At 40.4% G+C, this 22,836-nt stretch overlaps 2 protein-coding genes across 2 annotated transcripts; one reads left to right on the top strand and one right to left on the bottom strand.

Moving 5' to 3' along the window:
- The first annotated feature begins 2,342 nt into the window (after positions 1–2,342).
- Positions 2,343–9,944, top strand: grk7a (G protein-coupled receptor kinase 7a). The gene is made up of 4 exons (XM_042498122.2): positions 2,343–3,085; positions 4,664–5,119; positions 7,656–7,936; positions 8,237–9,944. The coding sequence occupies exons 1-4, from the start codon at positions 2,489–2,491 to the stop codon at positions 8,574–8,576; spliced, it is 1,674 nt and encodes a 557-aa protein (XP_042354056.1). The 5' UTR covers positions 2,343–2,488; the 3' UTR covers positions 8,577–9,944.
- Positions 9,945–16,173: 6,229 nt separating this feature from the next.
- Positions 16,174–21,338, bottom strand: atp1b3a (ATPase Na+/K+ transporting subunit beta 3a). Its single transcript, XM_042497766.2, has 7 exons — positions 21,044–21,338; positions 19,735–19,863; positions 19,335–19,433; positions 19,018–19,208; positions 18,721–18,771; positions 18,091–18,177; positions 16,174–16,894 (listed from the first exon to the last, which is right to left on the bottom strand). Exons 1-7 carry the CDS (start codon positions 21,153–21,155, stop codon positions 16,727–16,729), a joined length of 837 nt encoding a protein of 278 aa, XP_042353700.1. The 5' UTR covers positions 21,156–21,338; the 3' UTR covers positions 16,174–16,726.
- Positions 21,339–22,836: the final 1,498 nt, after the last annotated feature.

The raw sequence follows: 22,836 nt of genomic DNA, 5'->3' as shown, positions 1-22,836 counted from the left end.
CTAAAACAGAGTAAAGAAGGCTTAGAAAATCCTCTCATGTTAGTCTGCTCAATTTCTAAATTATTCTATTGGTGTCTGTTTTTGCCAGTGCATCACTTAATCCCATATCTCTTTTAACCACAGTTTGTTTAAGGCCAGTGCCAAGCACATTTCTTGAATGAATTCATGAATTAGTGATGAGCTCTCAATGACACTTACACAGCTCAGCAGAGATCCTCCCTCAAGTAAATGGGAAACCCACAGAGTGACGTGTGAGCTCTTGTCGTAGCATTCTTTGCTTTCCCTGACCTGGTAAAAGATGAAGCCTTTAACCTCTTTTGATCCACTCAGGAGGCTTAAGTGCTTTACTCACACTATGATCTATTTACAACATGACTGACATCTGACATATTTAATATGGCAAGTCGCCTTAACTGGCAAGGTGCCTTTTTTCTATAAAATTTTGGTCACTATTTTTTGTTCCTCTTGGGATAAATTGAACCAATATCTACAATTCATTGAGGGCATTATGACCTAATTTCATTGATTACTGATTGTTTTTATTTCCCAAAACATGTATCCACTTCCACGGTGGTTGCTCTGTGTAGGTGTCTTCCTGGTACTGAGCATGGAGCAAGCAAAGCCCTTGATCTTGTGCAGGGCACTGACAGCTTGAGACCATTTGTGAAAGGATTAGCTAATATTATCCAAGCTTTATTGTACTGAATTAGCCTACATCACCATAGCTGTAGCATAGGGTTACTGCCAACAGAAACAAAGGAAGGAAAGTCTCAGTTCATCATACTGCATGTGTAAAAAATAAGGCCATCTGTCCGGTTTGCATAAAAATCTACAATAGCCAAGTGCAAATATGAACCTGATACATATAGAATATACAGCACAATGCAGTATATGTATATATTTATGCAGTCAAATACCAGACTTGTAGAAAGATGAGACAACAGATTGATGTAGACAGCTAATGTGTATTTTAGCTCAATCAGAAGAATGCCTGAAATCTTTTGGCTTCCCTCTCCTGAGTGTAGTAAAGTATCACTGTTAAGTATTAGGTGTATCACTGGTCCTCAGTTTAACCTCAGTTCTGTCACAGGATTGAGGTCGTGCTCCTCAGGCTTTTTATAAACCAACTTGTAGAAAGAAGCTCTGGTGCCACATTGGTCTGACCCTCTTAGTCTGTGTTGACTCTTGATGTTAATAACCAATGTGCAATGCAAACACTTTACCACTCGTTAACTTGTAACTTTAGGAGAATTTCCACTCACAAAGTTCTGAATATCTCAAGAGGGGGGTATTTATATAGATTCTTCTCTGAACACAGTCGACACAACCTCATTTGAAGACAGCATTTGGCTAACAGAATAAGAATACTTAATAATAAAGGCAACCATTACTCACTGAACACCGCATCTGGCATCTATAATGTCACTTACTGCTTCCCACTGAGCAACTAATGTTACTCATTTCATTATTTATAATCTCTTCACACATACGCTTTCAACACATTTTACACTAAATGTAAGCTAAAATCTGAAGCTACATAATACAAAGGAGCAGGGAGATAGGAAAAAAGCTCATTAAATTCAATAATTTGGTCTGTATACATTTTCTCAAATGTAATAATAATTCATTAACTTTTGACATTACTTCCACACACCAAAAAACACATCTGCTTTAATGTGCATACTGAATTTTAATACCAATCCATACGTGTCTTCACTCTAGTTATTGTGAGGTGGTGGTCAGTGATGAATGAGTATGAATAATGAGAATGAAAGAGCAGACAGATTAGGAGTAAGCTAGCTAAAGGACCTGCTCTAATGAGACTGGAGGAGGAAAGACATGAAGAGGATGCCATATTGTAGATGCATGGTTTACTATATTGACTGCCTTGCTGAATATATACACCAGGCTCCAAATACAATGTATTATCTATTTGTTGCAGTCTCACATGTAAATGCACAACCAAACAGTACGGCGTTAGTCCACTTTCTCAGTACGTTCATGAGAGGAACCTTTAAAACCTACTGACAGTTGTTGGAGGTGCCTAACTGTTTTCAGAACATTGTTTGCGTTCTTTTGAGTCTTCTACTGTGCCTCGCCATTACATTCACAGCCAAAGAACCCATTGGACCACTGTTAGAGACTGCAGAAGAACACCATGAACAAATATAGAGGGCTACAAAGCCTCTTAGGACAGAGCCCGCTTACGATTCCCTTTCCGTGCACAGCATCCTTGAATAGTCCACAGAAAGATCCTTAAGCCAAAATCCCTCCCTGGTATTTAATTCTAAATTAGTAATTACTGGGTGTGTCAGTGTGTCTTAGGTTTGCAGGTAGGCTGGGTGAAGGAGCTCATTTGCGCGCTGGCTTTGGAGCGAATTGCACTCTCACACAGAAGAAGACATTCTGAAAGACGCTGAGGGTATCCGTGGGGAGCCACTGAAGAACCCAGTCACTTAGGGGGGACAGACCACATACAGGCGCCAAGATGTGTGACATGGGGGGACTGGATAACCTGGTGGCCAACACGGCCTACCTAAAAGCCCAGGGCGGTGATGACAAGGAGATGAAAAAGCGCCGTCGCAGCTTGTCTCTCCCCAAGCCGGAGCAATGCGCTGCAGTACGAGCTTCTGTTGACAAGGACTATGCATCGCTTTGTGAAAAGCAGCCTATTGGCAAAAAGTTTTTCCGTCAATACCTTGTAAATAATCCCGAGTATAAGGTTGCTGCTGACTTCCTGGATGACCTCTATGACTGGGATCTGGCTGAAGGTGCGGCAAAAGACAAGGCACGCCAAAACATCATGAAAACGTATTGCAAGTCCGACTCCAAGAGCTTCCTGTCCTTTCTTACTGGGGATGCGGCTGAAAAATGCAAGTCTGTGACGGATGCCAACTTTGACGAGGTGATGAAAGGCAAAGTCCAAGATGGTGTGAGAGAATATCTTAAAGACAAACCCCTCACAGATTACCAGGCCAGCCCATTCTTCGATAAATTCCTCCAGTGGAAAGAGTATGAAAAACAGCCCATCTCTGATAAATACTTCTATGAATTCAGAACTCTTGGCAAAGGAGGCTTTGGAGAGGTAAGCATGCAAATACATTTACATATAATTTTATGAAAGTCTGTTGAAACTTGTGTTTATCTTTTAAAAGTAGTTTTAGTTGCAGGACTCTCATAGGCCCCTTGATGGCATTAATTTAAAAAAATATGTGTGTTCCTTCTATTCCATATGATACATGCAAAAAAATGAAAAAAGAATATTTAGATAATACATATTCAACATCTTTGGAATTGTAATGATGGTGCTACAGTAGATTATCATGGTGCAGTGTCAGTATTGTTTCATTCTCATGAAACCTAAGACGTTTATTTGCTGTGGAACATATGAAAGAATATTGTAGGGGAAGAGATCATACCTTACATAATCATAGGGATTTACTTTGTCTGAACGTGATCATGAAGTTGTGACCTGAAGGCATACCTCTTGAAATTTGAAAATCACAGCTAATGGTTCATAAAGTAACAAATACAAAGCCACAATGCAGGAAGTTGTGGTCTTGCATTGAAAGAACTAGCACTACAGTGCTACAGTCAAGATTAATAGAAGCTCCTCCAGTCTTATTGAGATCAAAATCTCTTTCAGTTTAGATATGAGAGTGACACTAGAGCAAAAAGGTTTTCTGTTTTAATACACCACCTGCTACGTAAATATAAGAACTAGCCGTAATTGTGTGAACTGTGTAAACAAGTTCTTTCGTAATCATTTAAAAAATTTGAGATTGAAAGATGTTGAATGAACATCAGAAGCACATTGCTGTGCAGTAATAGCACATACAATGGACCCAAAACAGAGCCTTGAGGAACCTCTTTTCTGAGTTTAGTTCTTTAAAATGAATGCTATTATGGAAGTGTTGAGTGTAGATTCAACACCTAAAAATGATTATAGTAATATTCTTAACAGTATGTCCTTAATTAAAACTACAGTGAAGGCTTGGTAAATCTGCTGATTGTAAAATACTGTTTTTCACATTAGTACAGTAACTCACTAAGCAGTAAAGTGCAGCGGATAAACCTGATCATTTGTCTAGAGAGAATGAATCATACAGCACCTTTTGTGCAAAATCATAATACAAATCACTAAAATACAACAATACAATATATAAAACAAATACAAGGTATTATAATTTAAAAATGATATGAAGGAACAAAGGGAGCAAAATTAAATTTTAAAATACATTTTTAAAAGAATTTAAGAAGTTTAATGTAATAAGTAAAAGTTAAGTTAAAGATGAGACAGGTTTCAAACAGGGTGATACAACTGGTGAGGGTCAAGCTTCGTTGAAGGGTAGTCACACCTATGATTCTATATCAGTGTTATGGGACAATATTTGTGATAATATCGATAATAAATCATGAAATATTTGATGGCATTGATTGATTATTTAAATTATTGGTCATAATTATTTATTTTAAACCTAGGACAAGCAGCAGTCAGATTTTAGTCCTCTGATCAGTTTGTGCTGCCTGTCAACCTGATACCAGTACACCAATCTTAGTACCACTTGAAATATGGATTCTGATTAATCAAAGGAGAACTGGGCAGACATTAGGAAAAAAAACAAAAGTTCTGCTTTTTAACAGATGATCTTTCTTCTTCCAGGTGTGTGCTGTTCAGGTGAAGAACACAGGGCAAATGTATGCCTGCAAGAAGTTGTGTAAGAAGCGTCTGAAGAAAAAGGGCGGTGAGAAGATGGCCCTGTTGGAGAAGAAGATTTTGGAGAAGGTCAATAGCCTGTTTTTGGTCAACTTGGGCTACGCTTATGACACAGACACCCACTTGTGCCTTGTCATGACCCTGATGAACGGAGGGGACCTCAAGTACCACATTTACAACATGGGCTACGATGGCAAGGGTGCGGACAAGGGCATTGAGATGAAGCGTGTCATCCACTACACAGCGCAGATCACCACTGGCATCCTGCATCTGCATGAGATGGATATTGTTTACCGTGATATGAAGCCGGAGAACGTGTTGCTGGATAGTCAAGGCCAGTGCCGACTTTCAGATTTGGGTCTGGCCATAGAGCTTGCACCAGAGAAGACCGTCACCCAGATGGTGAGTAGATGTCAAACAACAGTGATGTTCTTGTCGAAAAGGCTCATTAGGTTACAATATAAAGAAGTGCACATCAAGATGCACTCTCAAAGCCATAAGGTTGCTGTTAGCATGAGAGGACCTGGCGAGATTATGTCAGCGATGATAATGGGACTCATAATAAGATTTTACATCATGGTGAAAGATGTCTACTCTAAAGGACTATTTCATCTAGTACTGAAAGTCTTTAAAGTTGCACACAGCAAAGGTCAGGGAATGACTCTCTCCTGATTCTATTATCTGATCTTTAAATCAACAAATATTTAATTAAGTTATCATCTACATGGTTGAACCAACTAAGACCTCATATACTTACACCACTGGATCACTGGTTGCTGGGTAAGCTACATCTCCCAGTCTGTGTTCACTTATTTTAGGATGAGGTTGGAGCTAAAAACTGAACTCAGGCTTGGACAGACTATCTATCTTGGTGGGGTTTTCACTTTAAATCCGGACAGGGATTACCGGATTGTTTAAAGATCTGTGCAATGAGTCTCTGAATCCATTACATAACTCATTTGATCCTTTAGTAGTCAGATTATAGCCTGGCCATTTATAGGCCACCATTTTGTGGAGGGGCTCTGTTAGAGACCTTGGAGGTCCAGCTCTTGTTAAAGTAGCAGTCAATAAATGTAAGAGGGTTTCCCTTGGCAACTCGGTTGCAGAGATTAAGTTAATTGTGTGAAGGTTATCTTAAAGGGTCAGCTGTGCCTTTAGCCTGTAAGTTTTCTTCTTGTCTTGAGAAAGAATAACTCAGATATAATTTCATCACCGAGTAGAGTTTGATGACACACCTCCTTGACTGCACAGAGGAGTTATTGCATCTAACTGAGGATCAACTGGAAATATGCAAAAGAAGAAGTTGTCAGAACACCATAATGACCTGTCAGATAAATCACCAAGCCTTAAAAATCAGTCAGGCTCTGACAAAAAGATATCATATAGATGGAAAATAGAATAGGTGCAAAAGCTAATAAAAATACTGATAGAACAAGCTAAGAATGATCATTTGTACACAACATTATTTTTCAAAAATATTTTTCCTTCCATTGTTGTCTCATAACACCTTCAGTACATCACACCTCACCTGCACTCACCTAAGGATGACTTGAAAAAAGATGAAGAATTTTGCACAGGGTTTTTACAGGACTTACTTGCGATAGCAAAGAGTAAGCTCTCAGCTCCATGAAAGTCTAGTAAGCTCATTATCCAGTACTCTGATGCTCCTCAGCCAGCCAAAGTGACTGGGTTGGCTTGGTCCTCTAATCTTCTTAGTGGGCATTACACAAGTCTGTCCCTGATTAGATTGACAGATCCAGGTAAAAAACCTATGCTGTATATGTTTAGACATGTCAGTTTGCAACAAGTTGTCTTTCACTGGGCTGAAAAAAAGAGATATGACCCCTAAAAATGAGATCAGATTAATTCTGGTGATAATTCTGTATGGATCATACATGGAAGAGTTTTACCCCTTTTGACTGCCCGGAGCATGCAGGTTTTTTTTTTTTTTTTTTTAGCAGTTCAGATAAACAGAACATTGTTACAAAAAAGCCACTAGGAAAAGTTGAAAACAATAACAATCTAAAGATTTGCATGCCAGGTTACCTGGAAGTAAGAACATATAAAAGTTTTGCATGCAAACCTGTTGAAGTTCTGTTAATGGAGTTGTAGTAACATGCCTTCACTGATCAGTTAGAGGGCTCGAGTCTTGTCACACATTAAAGTAAAGGACAGATGTTCAAGAATCATGTGTGTGTAGTGATCACAATCTGTTATGCAATAAGAAAAAAAAGTTAACTGATGTCTCCGGTCCTCATTATACCAACAAAGGTATTCGCAGCAGGGTTTCCTCAGGTCTTGCTTACAGTAATAAAGGGCAAGCTCTTGGTTTAATGCCAGTTTGTGGTGTCTGTGCATTAATTATACATTAGAGGCATGGCTATGTGCTGTCTGGATCTTACGTATTTCCGCTGGTGGCTGTAGTATTCAGAAATGGCCAGCCTTTATATAAGAGGCTGGACAACTCTGTCAGTGTGTAGACACACATGACTCTTGACAGGTAGTAGGCTTAGCATTAGGATTAGGGCTGCAGGTGAGGTCATAGAGGGAGGGAGGGAGGGCGGGGAGCAGGGGAGAGAATAAGCAAGAGAGGGAAAAATTAAAGTGACATGGAGTAAAAGACATAAAGAGAAAAATAGATTAAAGCTTTTAGTGACCCCAGTTAATGTTGTATGTAACACTTTAACAGTGGAAACGTATGATGGTTTTGTCTCCAGTTTTAAGTGGGTTTTTTTTTACAAGTCTATCCTTCCACAAGACATCTGTCTCTCTCAGTCCTTTCAGGAATGATTTGTATTGCATGTCACTGTCACAATCTGTATATGCATTGCTTCCATCTACAGAACTCAAAAGATCTGAAATAAAACACACTGTGCTTTATAACAAGTAAAAAAACCCCTCATATTTACCCTTACCTTCCCTTGTCTCTCTCCTCCAGGCTGGTACCGGAGCATACATGGCCCCTGAGCTCCTGTCCAAAACTCCATACAGGACTTCAGTGGACTGGTGGGCCTTGGGCTGCAGTATCTACGAGATGGTAGCTGGTTACACACCTTTCAAAGGGCCAGAGAGCAAGAAGGAGAAGGTGGAGAAGGAGGAGGTGCAGCGCCGCATTCTCAATGAGGAACCCAAGTGGGAGCACAGGTGCTTTGATGCTCCTACCAAGGACATCATCCAGCAGTTTCTCAAGAAGAAGATAGAGGAGCGCCTGGGCATGAAGTAAGGGGTTCTTCTACTGTTTTAAGCTACATGCTATAGTATATTTTTCAAGATGACATCTGAAATCAGTTCCACATATAATTTTTGATTCAAAAGTTTAAATTCAGTAGGTAGATATGGACTGGCAGTCTGGTGCAAAAAATATTAGGAAACTGAGATTGGAATAACAAGTGTGCATGGAATGAAATGGCTGAGAAAACTTCAACGTTAACCAAAATGTTGCATGAACCTTTGCAGCCACTTTGCTTCTGTTTCATTACCATTGTAATTTTAAAGGTATATTTTTTGCGTCCTCATCAGGAACAACATGGAGGATCCCAGGAAGCATGAGTGGTTCAAGACCATCAACTTCCCCCGTCTGGAGGCTGGGCTGGTGGACCCTCCATGGGTGCCCAAGCCCAATGTCGTCTACGCCAAGGACACTGGTGACATTGCAGAGTTCTCTGAGATCAAGGGCATTGTGTTTGATGCCAATGACAATAAATTCTTCAAGGAGTTTAGCACAGGTGCCGTGCCCATTCAGTGGCAGCACGAGATGATTGACACTGGACTGTTTGATGAGCTTAATGATCCCAACAGGAAAGAAGGCGGTGGAGATCCTGATGATGAGAAGAAGTCTGGCACATGCAGAATACTGTGAGAGGCCACATGTAAGATATGCTACACCAGTAATAACACTCCATGATTTGTTTCAGTCAGATGCAACTTTGATATAAAAGATGAATCAAGAAAGAGGCGAGTGAAGGTGTCTTTGTTGAGAAAGATCTCTTTTCTTTTGAGGATGGTTAAGATTTAGAGATGCACAGCTTATGAGGCGAGTTTGAGAAAATATGGAGGATGTGATGATGAATTTTGAGCATCATCTCTCTGTATCACAGCTTCTCTTGCAAATATCTGATGTTGTAGACTTGCAACCACAGCTAGGAGTAATTTTTACAACCTTTTCATAAAGGATACTAGTTGGATTAGTAAATTAAAGGCCTTTGTGCCATAAATACTAAATTACTTAATAAAGAAACTGTAACAGTGTTTGCAGTAGATTTACCCCCTGAAGCAAAGCTGCTGCATTCAACGTAAAGCTTTAACCAAATTGGAACACACAGAGATATCTTTTAGTGGTATGTGTAAAAGTTACAGCATTTCATAGCACTCTCCCTCCCCCGTATGCCCTGTATTGATGCTGTCATACAGTCACACAGTAAAAAGTGCTTTTTTAAGCACGTGTGGCAGAGATAGTTGTAGTGTTTGATATTATATGTTGTGATCCTAAACCTCATAATTAAGGATGATCACTGCATTTACATTCAGGTGGTTTTCCCCTCTACCCGACACTCTAGTTTTATAAAAACTATAAAAAGCAATTGTATGTATTGTATATAAAGAAATATATCTATATCTATGCACAGAGAGAAAAAGGCAAAGATGTAATTCATCTAAAATTTAGGATTTATTTTAAAGAAAATGATAATAAACATATTCACTGAGTCCCTCTACTGTTGGTGCTATGAGGCTCAACTTTGTGAGTAATGGAGACTGTTTAGTCCTGGGATGCTGGGAGAAAGATGAGTGCAGGAAGTAAATCGCTGCATATGACTGAGGAAAAAACTGGAGGAGCTGGACAATAAATTCCTGTAACACCAATGTGCAGGTTGCCCCGTCCATGGCCCTGAAACACTGTGACTCGTCAGGGCTCTTCTCTTAGTTTGAGATGAGTGTGAATCACGCAAAACACTGTTGTTAAAGCTGAGTATAGAGACTTGGTTTAGTTCCAAAGAAAATCTTTGTTATTCTTGTTTACTTGTCTCAGGGTAATTAAGTTTTTAAATTTCCAGTTTTTGGGCAGAGTTGAGTTTTTACGTTAATGTCAATAAGATATAAATACATATATATGAGAAATGTACTGTAAATATAACATGAAAGAAACTGTTACTATAGAAATATCATATGTAAAGCAGACATTTCTTTGAATCTTGAATCATTTGAATGAATTAAAATATGTCTTTTGAAATGTGTTTGTCTCAATATGTTTGTTGTAGCCTTGAGGCTTAGAAGGACATGTACCAAATGGTGCTATGTTACTGCCTGTTCTCTGTGCTATATATAACCACGGAGAAAGTGCTGCTGAGGGCTCTGGAGTAAAACCTAAAAATATCAGCTGCATTAATCCCTTTCAAGATGCTGACTACAGCCAGGCTGTGCTCCAGGCGGCCGCAAATTGGCAAGTTCAACTCTTAGCTGATAAGGCGATAACCAGTGTTATCCTTGCGCCTTCTTTGCTTAAATCAGCTTCAAATCCCCTCAGGTACCGAAGCATCTCAGTGTTTCTGCCAACTGACGGGTCTGAGCAGAAAGAGGAGCTGCAGTGCTGACCTGAGAAATGTTTTTTTTTTTGGGAAAAAGAAGGCTGTATGAATTTAAATGAAGATAATCTAAGAGTCAGCTTATTGACGTGAGTGCTGAAAAGGGAAAAGTGAGCCAAGTGATGTTTCTCTAGTGAGCAAATCCTTGCAAAAATAATAGTGGAATATATTTAAATACATTAAAAAACAGATATACTTTAAGACATCTTTCAAGACTATTAAGTTCTGAGTAGTTCCAACATGTAGTACATCCCCCAATTTATTTTCTTTGACTGTACTTCCAAGAAAAAAGATCTCTTTGTCAGTACTTGTTTACAGCCTTCCGACTCAAGGACAGACAGAGAGTTCAGGAGACACTAAGGTGGATTCGTGCTGCAGCTAAACCCCGAGAGATTATCTCACTTGTAGCAGGCATCGAGCACCGACTGCTGTTGACAGTGAAGGACAGAGCGGCTGCTGCTGCCTCGGGGCGCTGTGGGAGCTGGATCGATGGAGGTACTGTGAAATCAGAGCAGACAGGTGTGATCAGACTTCTTTTTGATACTGACCTCATATTATCTGACCTCTACAGCTAATGCTGTCTCTGAGGGTACGGTCACAGGTAAAAAAAAACATTCACACCATGATGAGGCCGTAGTCTTTGTTTCAGTAAACATCAAAATAATTAAAAATAGACTTGCAGGCATGTAGTTTCCACTTAAGCTTAAGGTTAAAAGGACAAAGTACATCTCAACATATCCACTAATTTCCCAGTGGCTGTCACCTGATATTGTGCAAGCCAGTGGCAAGATTAATTACGTGGATTGTCGACATCGATTCGTGTGGTCAGAAAAACCACAAGATTAAGACGAGGGAAATGTAAAAAAACTCACTAACCTCATTTCTCTCCTTGTGGCAGCACCATGTTGGAGCCAAACTCCCACTGACAGCTTGTTCTGCTGCTTCGTCTCTGCTGTTTCTTGCTCCCTCCTGTGGCTGCAGATTTGTGCTACAAATGATGATGAGAATGTGATTGAGTGACCGTGCTTCAAAGGCCCAGGCCCCCAGAAGAGCAGGTCTACCTCACAGGCAAATTTTCCCAGTAGCCACTCACAGTATTGCAGTGAAGAAATCCCCTGCAGCGAAAAAAAGCATTTTCAAAAGACACAATCCGTAAATTTGTTGACAGCACACCTTGAACTGAAAACATGTTCAATTATGGGTCTTGTTATAATTTTTTGATCCATGGAAGTTTTATGTTTTTTGTTAACAACTTTCCTCCATTCCCCAAAAGCCATGCACATCCTACAATGTTATGGTCGTCGTGTCAGAACATCTGTTTTAATTTAAGTTTTAGGGATCCCTAGCTGAGTCTGAGGCCCCCACTTCCTGAAGGGCAGTTACAAATCATAGTGCTGTGCATCATAAAAGGCCCGCTCATACTAAACTCCATTCAGCAGGAAAAGTCTCAACATTGAAAACGGATAAATCTAATTGTTTCACGATAAATTGCTTTCTCATGAGAATGATAACCATATTTGTTTATTCTTCATTTTACTTTCACAAGCGTCACAACACACACCTGTTTGAGGGGAGAAGGGAGGTTGGTCTTGGTCAGCGAGACATCACTGCTATGTATTGTCAGGTGGTCAGGCACGTCTTTGGCCCTACTCAAGAGATGGTCCTTGCTGGGCGTGGTGCGGCTTGGCTTGGCATGTCTTAACTGATCATGTGAAGGCAAAGTAGCACAGCCAAGGGTGCCAATGGAAAAAAAACATATTTGTGTCATGTGTGCTTCCTTTCGTACATTGATGCAGTTTGCGCATGTGTCTGGACAGAGAGAAAATAGTTCCTACATGAGACTGCTCACAACAAGGTCTGTGGAATATCTAGAGCAACCGGGGCATGATTTCTGGAAAGAGACACTACTGTTGAGTTTTTCAAATGAATTGTTTTGGTGCTTCGAGCACCACAAGCCAAGTGCAATCTAGTTCTATTATACCGGAGAGAGGGCAGACATCTCTACGGCTGATATCTCCAACACTCAGCAACTCTGACCAAAACAATCTTGACTGATTTAATTTTCACCTTTTCTTTGGGCCTTCAGTTCCCTCAGGAAACTTGGCGTCAGCAGCCTTGTGGAAGATTTTCAGAATGTCTTTTTTGTTGTGTTGTAATTTACAGGATAATGTTAAAAAACAAACAGATGCAATCATTGGCCTCTAAAAAAGAACAGTCCTCAAGTCAGACATTCGATCTACAGCATATCAGTCTCCTTGGACTTTGTAATGTTTTCAGTTTTCAGATTATCCCATTGTGATAATTCATTATTTAAACAGTTAATGAAGTAACTAGAATTAGCCTACTGCTATGCATTTGAATACCCCTCAGCACCAGTACAGTTGCTCTTACATATTACACTTTTATCTGTCAAAACGTGGATGCTTCACACACAATTTCGCCCCAGCAGGACAGAGATCTATACAGTCAGCACTGTCTCAAAGTGGGCATCCAAGGTTAGCCATGACATTGTCTATTGCCAGTGCAGAGGCATAAAAATACAGAAAAAGTAAGAGAATCAAGCACAGATAAAACACAAGGCCAATTGGGCCGGTGCGCGGCGGCCTCCGACCTGTAGGGGGCCGCCAAACCCCACCAACTGTAGCATCCAGCCCTTACCTTTTTAATATTTTTCATTTTTAATCAGATAAATACAAAACTTTCTGATAGTATCCGCGTTGAAATATAGATAATTTCACGTAGTTACTTTATTTAATAATAACAAAGGTTTTCTGATTGCTTTGTTGCTGTGCCTGTGATGATGACGATGAGTCAGGTGACCGTGAGAACTGGATAGCGCCAAGACCGAAACTGGACAAGAAACGGCGGAGCAGCAAAAGGGAGGGCGAAAAGAGAAAAGGACAACAGGGGGCTTGAAATACGGAACAATATATCCTCAAATTCGGCTTTTTTACACTCGCCTCTCTGGCAAAGTGCCAGAATGTGGCGGCGAGAAGGAAGTATTTGTTGAGCGTGATAGGCTACTAACGTGGAGGACCAGCCGGACACGGAGGCGGATGGCGGAGACTCGTTTGCTGATAGGCAAGGAGTTTACCAACCCCACAAGGTATCTTTTACATCTGTTTTAGTCTTGACAGTGTTAACTAACTATTTAAACCATCGAGGCCAGGCAGGGGGGCTGCCACGCGCTGCCTCGCTTTCATTTTTCCTCCGCTCGCGCAGGGCTTCGCCCTTACACGCACGCGCTTAGCTCGTGTGTAGTTACACTGGGTCACGTGGAGGCAGCACTCAGACTTTGGTTTAGAGGGACTTCTTTATAAATATGACGATGCATCGCTCAATTTCTCATCCTGCTGCTCTCCTTTTTTTCATCGGCGGCGGATTTGGTGATTTTGGGGCCCGGTGCCCCACCCTAACTGCCTTAGTTTGATTTCACCCAGTCTCTAACTGGGAGCGATGGTGGCCTGTGAGCAGCTATAGAAGAACTTTTGCTGTTCTCTACACCCTCATATTAGTATGACATTCAAAATATCATTTAAAAAGAAGTCAAAGATAATATCTCTTTCAAAATGGTATAAAAAAGTCATACTATGGTAAGTTGTCCAAAATATCACAAAAAAGTCATACTATAGGTGGTGTTCAAAGTATGTCCAAAACAGCATAAAAAAGTCATGTCATCCAATTTAGCATAAAAAAGTCATACTATACAATGTGGTCAAAAAAAGACCAAAAAAGTAAAAAAAATTTTTTAAAAAAATCTTATAGTATGTCGTCCAAAATAGCAAAAAACCATACTTTTTTATGTCGTCAAAAATAGCATAAAAAAACTGATTTTCTGAGTATGCCATTAAAATAGCACAAAAAGTCATAGTATAGTATGTTGTCCAAAATAGCATACAAAAGTCATATGATAGCATGTCTGTAAAAATAGTATAAATATTTATTTTCTAGTATGTCTTTAAACATATCAAAAAGTCACACTATAGAATGTCATCCAAAATAGCACAAAAAGTCATACTATAGCTTGTCATCCAAAAATAGTATAAAAAAAGTCATAGTAAAGTATGTCCTATATAACACCATAAAAAATTGGTTTGGTATATTAAACAAAATAGCATTAAAAAAGTTAAAGTATAGTATGTCGCCCAAAATATCATAAAAGTCATAGTACAGAATGTCCTTCAAAATAGCATAAAAAAGTCCTACTAAATTAAAAAGCATTAAATTGTCACGCTAAAGTATGTTGTCAAAATTAGCTTCGTAAAGTCATACTATTTTATGTCGTCCAAAATTGCATAAAAGAGGAATATTATAGTATGTTGTCAAAAATAGCGTAAAAAAATCATACTATAGTATGTGGCCCAAAATATCATTAAAAAGTCAAATATAATATGTCTTCAGAATAGCATAAAAAACATAGTTGAGTGTCATAAGCAAGTCATATTACAGCATGTCATCCAAAATAGCACAAAATGTCATACTATAGTATGTTGTCATAAACATCATGAAAAAGCAATAGTTTAGTATGTTGTTAAAAATGGCATAGTATAGTATGTTACTACTATAGTATGTCGTCCAAAACAGCATAGAAAATTATACTATAGCTTGCCATCCAATAAAGCACATTAAGTCATACTATAGTATGTTGTCCAAAGTCATCATTATGTCCTATGAGACATTATTTAAAGGAAATTATGTGTAAAATTCTTGAGTTATGGCCAAAAACATGTTTAATGAGATCACCTTGATCTGACCACCAAAGTCTAATCAGAATTGACCATATAAAGGTGGACGGACTACCCAAGAGCAAAATGCCTCCAGCTTCAGCTATTGCCACCGCAGCAGCATAAAAACAAACTCAAATGTATGCCAGTTTTATAAACTCAACAGTAAATGCCGCCTTGTGGCACTGGGGTGAACTGTCCCTTTAAATAAAGGAACTGAAATCTTCCTCCATTGACAAAAAGTATCATTAAGAATTGATTAAAAGAAATACACAGGAGGAAATCTTTTTTTTTTTCAAAATCACTTTTATTCCACAATTATTTCATCAGGTCTTAAGGCACCCTGAAGAGATGTTACAAGTTGGTCTTTCAAATGTGGGTTCCTTTTAAGACTGTGTAAACATAGCTTTGAATAAGATAATTTCCTGTAAATCTTTGCTTAAATTATTTCTTTACAGTGCACAGACATTGTGTTGTGTGACAAAAATACAGTGTGAATTAAGTAAATATGGTCGATAGTGTATATATATATACATTGAAGAGTAATAGATTGGCAGACAATCAGATCGACAGGCTGAAGAAGAGAGAAAACTAACAAACAATCTTTGAGACCCAGATAGATATACAGATCACGTAAAGATATACAGTACATAGTTACAGTGAAGTCTTTATTTTTGTGACGCTTTCCTAGCGCCTCTCTGCCTTAAAAGCTAATTTTTTTACTTTTTTATTTTTTTTACACTGTTCCTTCTTGTTTGTGTGTGTGTGTGTTGCCTCAGCCACCATCTCTACGCAGCACCCCTGCAAGGTGGAGCGAGACAACTTCCCTAGTCCTGGAGGGCTCACCCACTTGTTGGCTATTGCAGTGAGAGGTGAGTAAACAGGAAGACGGGCAGACAGACAGACGGACAGACAGACATGCAGACAGACATACAGACAGACAGCACAAGACTGGGTTGTGGCTACGCAGACCACAACACAAAGATCTATCTATAATTCCCTAAATATGGTAAGGATCACAATGTATTTATATGTAGAAAGGGAATCGGCATTTCATATACAGGGATACAGTGGCTATACTTGATTATCAAGGTACGTTCCTATGAAGTCTCTGTGATGTGATAATGTGAAATACTCTGGAGATGTGTCTGGAAATGTTCTACTTTCTCAGTTATACTACACAGCAAGATAAAAATCCTCTCAACACCAGCGATTATACAGTCGTTCATACAGTTTGGAAAGATGAGAACAACACTCTCTTCCTGACAGCAGAAAGATCTAAAAAACATCTTTAAAAAAAGTCAGCAATTACACAACAGCTCCACATGGCTTGGTTGCAATGGCTATAAATCATCTAATCACATCAAAACTAAAAAAAAAAAAATAATAATAATAAACTGAGTGAAGAATGAGCAGTGCAACAGGTGAATGAAAGGATGGACGGGGTCATGGGCAGAGCCTGCGTTTTTGATCTTTGACGAGATCAGGAAGGAAAGAAGGGTCAGAAATGTCAGCAAAGCAACATTCAGTATCTATAACTGGCTTTCATATCTGCATCAAACTGTTTGGCCACATCCCCAATATCCTGTCTTTGTGACGTATTTGACACTTCCTTCCTTTTTAAATTTTTTTTTTTTACATATAAATCCTTAGCAAACGTGGGCAACCTCTGCGTCTGGTTTCCTTTTTACCGACTGTCTTCTCCTTTACTCGATCACCTTGACCCTGAAGGTGACGCGGCCCAGGAACTTATCCCTGTCGTCATTGTTGCGAAGGTCGGAGCCATCTACTCTGCACTCCACTGGGAGCTCCTTGTTGTAGTCCTCCTTGCTGAGCAGTAGCTTCACAGCCACAAGGGGCTGCACATAAGTCTCCTGCAGCAGGAAAGAGACAGCCGGCTGTCAATAACGCGTCACCGTTCTGAGCAGACTCAAAGTGCAGCCCAATCACCACTAGAAGTGTTGACTTTTTAGCTTTCTGCAAATCACAGATACTTTAAATTTGCATTTACGTTTAGGAAAAGATCATATTTTGGCTTAAGATACCCCAGCTGGGCACAATCCTGGCAATCCTGATGTTGGTCTCAAACAGCGGTCTGCAGCTTGGCAGGCATCTCGGGCCTGAACAGCCGCTGGAAGAATAAAGATTGGTTGCTACAAAACACCTACATTTGGTGCCTAAAAAGCCGCTGGCAATGCTGCAATGAATGGCTAAAAAACAATCGCTTTTTTTATTGTTTGTCTCAAACATTGGTCCGAAATTGTCTGCAGCTTGGCAGGCATGTTGTACCTAAAAAGACGCAACGGATTGTCAAAAAGCCAATGGAAAAACAATGACCGGTTGCTCAAAAAGCAACTAGAAAAACAGCGATGTATTGCTACAAAACAGATTCAGTGTCTGCTGGAAGAGCTGCAATGATTCGCCAAAAAAAGCTAAGAAAAACCAAAAAAAACCACAGCTTTTATTGAATTCCAATCTTGAAAAGTGGTTTGCAAAGGTCTGCAGCTTAGCAGGCATCTTGCGACTAAAAAGCTGCTGGAATTGCAGCAATGACTCACCAAAAAAACCCACCAAAAAACAAACAAAACGCTTTTGTTGATTTAGTCTTAGAAAGTGGTCTGTGTCTTGGCGTTGTGCCTGAAATGCCTCTTTAAGAACTGCGACTGACTGCTAAAATATCTGCTGGAATAAAACAGTGACGGGTCACTACAAAACATCCATAATTGGTGCCTTAAAAGCCACTGAGGACAGTGTGATGACTCACTGAAAAACAACGGCTTTGTTGCTTGTTAATCTTGAACAGTGGCGTGCAGCTAAGCAGACACGTTGTGCCTCAGACGCCTCTTAAAGAACTGCGACAGGTGGCTAAAAATGCAGCTGGAAAAACAGTGGCTATTCACCATTTCTTTGCAATCAGATAACAAAGAAAGCATATATTTTATGCTTCACTAGTAACGTTAATATGATATGAATGAAATGTACAAATGTAACATATTCGTGGTTTACAGAAACCAACAATACCAACATTGGTGGCGAGTGGGCTGCGATGTGACCGGGGATGAATACTTACATGGGCTTTCTTGCCGTAGTAGGGGAAATACATCTTATCAATGCGCCCCTCACTGGGGAAATACTGTATTGGAATTGGGTTGTCTCTCTAAATAGAAAAACATGTGTTAGTCATTGTAAATTTAACATGAAATAAAATGCTTATCATGTTATATTAATAGCAAATGAGACATTTTTCCAAGATCACATGAGACAGGACTTGAAAAAAAGGAAAAGCAATGGCCCTCTGTTTGTTAGTGAAGAGATTTAAGTGACAGGATGTGCTCTGCGTTAATCTGCGAGAGGACATTTGTGGCTGAAAATTGCGCCTATTAGATTAAAATGACTTGAAAATGGCACTAGGATGAGTTTAGAGGCACCTGCGTAATGACTCGTTACATAATATAAATGTGTTACTGGCCTTATCCTGAGAATTTACATATTATCTTACCCTAAAGCCGTCAGTGACAGCATGCAGAAAGAAATTGGACACAAAACAAACAAAAAGAAGGAACAAAAATGAAAGATCAACAGAAAGAAAACATTGACACTGTTATGGTCATCATGGCTTCTTTTTTTTATGAAAGAAAACAAAACACAAATACACATACAAACATATACAGTAGAGAAGATTTAGGAGAAAAATGTTTACTTTTACTGTGCAGTTGATGTAGGGATCCCCACGAGGCTTTAAGCCAATGATCTAGGAGGTGAGGGAAACAGGAGAGGTTTAGACCGCTGCATGTGCGCAACCAAAATTAGAAATTAATCAAATTAATCGTTTATTTTAGGACTGTCAGCGAGCCAGTAAACGAATGGAGATTAGAAGCCGTGGGAAGGAAGACAATGTTGAATGACAGATGAAAAGATTGCAAAATTGAAAAGGAGTAAAGCGATTATTTATTTTTAAATTTTCAGTGATAATAAGGTGAGTGAAAGTGGGTGTTACCCTGTTCATTTTCAGCAGCACGCAGGGTTTTCCCTCAGAATATCCAAAGTTGGTGTCAGAGAGGCCGGAGCAGAAACTCAGCATATTCCTATTGAAGCGGCAAGCTTTCTTTGTCAAGACGTCGTCGCCCTGCTCGTAATACTCTCCTTTGGTGCAGTCCTCGTTCTTCTCCTGCTCTGTATCATTATATCCTGAGAGAGAGGAGTGATACAGTCATGGTCATGAAATGAATGATGGGAAAGAGATCCAGGAGATTGAATTTGTTTTATTAAAGCAAGCACGTTTTAATATTCATTTCTCGTGAAGATTGCACTTACTTTGCAGGAAGGTCTCCAGGTGTTTGACATAGCCCGCATACTTGAGCGGCTCAGATTTGTTGAATGTTATATCCATTGTATTTGGACGAATCACCAACCCTGCAACAAAGTAAACAGAGTGAACGATCCCCAACAGGAGATACTAATGCACAGCCATTATCGGGGTTCGTCTCCAGTTACAGCCGGACAGAGAGCCTTCTCTGAAACAAGCTCCACTGCTGATAACACACAGGAAGAAAACTTCAAAATAGATCGATGCAAAAAGCAGCTGTAATGTTGCACATTATTGTGACAGCATCTCATTGGTGCAAGTATGAATAATGAATGCCCGAAGACAAATGCTGCCAGCTACAGTAGCTGAAAGCAGCGTTCCTCCACTGAGCTGTTGAGAGTCACCAACCTGGATAAGGGACGCGGTCTCGGTACTTGGGCACGTAGTCGTCCAGAGTGAGCAGCAGCACCCACATGGTCAGGGCGAACATACCGGCCAAGAAACAGTAGAAAACCAGGTAGAACAGCAGGATGAGGGCTGGAGGAAGTCAGAGGAACAGAAATAGAAAAGATAATGAGGGAAAGAGGGGTCATGTATAATTAACAACGTGCTTTAACCACGCACGAGCTCGGACAAACGGCTTCTGATTTTCCTTATGTGCAGGCTCGGGGAAACTATCATTTGTAGTGTGCAATTTCTTTTGAGAGAAACCATTTTGGAACCAAGAGGGAAACGTGCTTCTGACAGATCTGAGGCCATTTTTATCCACTGCAGACCCTTCAAATCACGCAGGATTTAGGGATGACGCTGCTTTGCTGAGAGCATCTCATTCATACACAATGCAGAGGGAAGAAAAGGAGTTTATGGAAACATCTGACTCAAAATGGTTTACCACCATCCAGCCTGCACAGCACGGATGCCCTCTAAGTTAACAAAAAAAAAAGGATGGACCCCTCAGCTTCCTGCTGTACATCCCCCCCTTCCTCTCATTCCTCTCCAACAGTATCCCACAATGCACCTGGCTAGTGCGTGAAAGGGAGAGAAAAAGGAGAGAGGGAATCCCATTTGACCTTGACAGGCATGCTAATGTGGGCGGCCATGCAACTGCAATGGAGCATCCCACTGCACAGCAGCACAGGGGCCCAGGCAGCCTGACAGCCCGCGCTAGCCTATAGGAGCCGGCTGCTGGAGGGAGGGTGCTGTGTTACTACCTCACTCTGGAAATAACTGGGGAATCATTACATAAAATGTATGGCCTGATCAGCTATAGATACAGCTCAGGAATGCTGTGGCACATTCCTCAGATGTGATTAGGTAATGAGGGGGGGGGTCTAACATCTGGGGTCTGCACTGGGAATCCTGATAATCCTGTTAATGCAAAAAAAAAAAAAATATATATATATATACACAATTGATCATCAGCTGATTGGTTATTTCTGCCAATGCAGCAAAGAGCACCTTTGATAGCATCACTCCTCATGGTGAGCCTATCAGTTCAGGCTTCTCCTTTACACCTTCATGTAGGCCTCCTCTGCTAATCCATATCTTTATGGTAGTCATTTTAATTCACCCATGCACACACACACACACACACACACATATGCTATGTATTAAAATCTTACAACGCTTTGAAAATGAGAAGATGAAGACGCCAGATTGGATGAAAGAATGGCAAAGCACATCTCCTAATTGCCTGCTGTATAACGGGGATCCTTACCCCAGCTGCTGGCCGTGCGACCCAGCACCTCCCCGGTCCGCGGGTTGTAGAAGGAGTCCTTCCAGCTGGACGTGTTCTCCTTGTTGGCTGGTTTATCTTCGGTGCTCGCCATGGTGATAATCTTTATTTTCTTCAAATGTGGTCCCCAGAAAATGCGCGGTGTCTTCTACCTTTTAAAAAAAAGGGCAGCGGGCGATGTAATGAGGCGAAGAAGCCGGCGAGGCGGCGGTGAGTGGAGTGGGCGGTGTAGAGAGAGAGGGAGAGCCGAAGGAGAGCGATGCTCTGCTGGAACAAAAAAAAAAAAAACGAGAAGGGGAAGGTGAGGAAAGAGAAGAAAAAAAAAAAAAATCAGTGACGTCCACACATGCCCCGTCGTGGCAGCTGATGCAGTGCGACCAGATGGATGTGCATTGGCTAATGACGGAGAGACGCACAAGAGACGCACAGTTACGCGCACAAATTATAAATAGAGCGTAAATGTATATTTCGTATCATCAGTTGGGTTATAATTGCCGATGTGTTTATTAACAGGCTGGGAGCTGTATTTTATGACAGGTGTCCGCAAGCTGTGGGATCCCTCTGCAAACGCATGAAAAATGCAAAAAAATTGGCGTGAACAGTCAATAGATCTGGTGAAGGTATTTTTCGCATTAATTGCATTGTTGTAGATTTAGGGGGCTGCTTGAATGGCCCCATCTGGTGTCAGTGTTTGGTTTGTCCATTTTGGGCTACTGTAGAAACAGCAATACAACATGGCGGTCTCCATGGACGAGGACACATTTGTATGTAGACATAAATGTCTCACTCAAAGGTAAAGATAACACAACAATTCTTATTTTCAGGTGATTATACACTGAAGAAAACACATTTATTGTGTTGTATTTGTATTCCATTTCTGCCAATATAACCTCCTGAATCGTACACACTTAACATTTAAGTGTTTGATGCTCAGAATTTTCAGGTGATACAAAACAAAACCAACGCTTTATTTTAGTGGTATCACATTATATTAAATATCCTGGTTTATTATAGCTTCACTGCAGCTCGTCTGCGTACCAGTCATGTGCTTTGAGTCACCAAACCAATAACCAATCCTGCAGGCTACAGTGTATTCTGACAGCAATGGATGCTGATCAGCGTACAGAAAGCTGTGGTTTAATGCACATATATGTTTATAGCTAAGTGCATAAATGGCAGGGATCAGCACATTTGAAGCCCTTGAGGATGCTATTTGTGACTGACTGGTTGAGCATAGATATTTGGAGCATTTGCCAATCCTTGTTGCTATGGCAATTGAGCACGACTGAAACTAGAATGTGTGTGCGTGCCCATGAGAGTGAGAGAGTACATAGAGTGCATGATTGTAAACAGATGTGTCACAGTTAACAGAACATTTTTTTTTAAATTTTTCTGGTGAGCAAGGCAAGGATGCCATCTCATCCCGGCATTGTTTTACAGTCATAGCAATACAGTCTTTGCCTTGTTGGTCTGCGCACATTCATATCGTGCGGAAATTAACTGAACTGAAAGAGAAGGAGTTTAGGCAGCAGGGGGAGAGGCTGAGACACTGTCAGAAAAAAAGGACAAGAGATTAACTTCCAACCCCCGACACTCCAGTGAACAATCTCAGTGTGTCACTGAGAGTGAGGAAAGAGAGGAGGGCGTTATATAATGACCCTTGATGCAGGGTTCAGCTCGTATGGGGGAGGGGGACTGGAGTAGTGGTCGCATTGCATCCAGTTCCTGCTGTCAGAATGAATTTGTTGCAAGGCAGGGTCCACCACAACTCATAC

Source organism: Plectropomus leopardus, chromosome 12 (genome assembly GCF_026936395.1).
Source record: "Plectropomus leopardus strain MGB_pleo_1.0 chromosome 12, ASM2693639v1, whole genome shotgun sequence".
NCBI lineage: Eukaryota > Metazoa > Chordata > Actinopteri > Perciformes > Serranidae > Plectropomus > Plectropomus leopardus.
This window is presented reverse-complemented; position numbering and strand designations above follow the sequence as displayed.

Coding starts and splice junctions, on each gene's coding strand:
- grk7a (XM_042498122.2), top strand. CDS start 2,489: ATGTGTGACATGGGGGGACTGGATAACCTGGTGGCCAACACGGCCTAC. Junction 3,086..4,663: donor GCAAAGGAGGCTTTGGAGAG/GTAAGCATGCAA, acceptor TTCTTCTTCCAG/GTGTGTGCTGTTCAGGTGAA. Junction 5,120..7,655: donor AGAAGACCGTCACCCAGATG/GTGAGTAGATGT, acceptor TCTCTCCTCCAG/GCTGGTACCGGAGCATACAT.
- atp1b3a (XM_042497766.2), bottom strand. CDS start 21,155: ATGGCGAGCACCGAAGATAAACCAGCCAACAAGGAGAACACGTCCAGC. Junction 19,434..19,734: donor AGACCGCGTCCCTTATCCAG/GTTGGTGACTCT, acceptor ACTTTGTTGCAG/GGTTGGTGATTCGTCCAAAT. Junction 19,209..19,334: donor CCTGGAGACCTTCCTGCAAA/GTAAGTGCAATC, acceptor CCTCTCTCTCAG/GATATAATGATACAGAGCAG.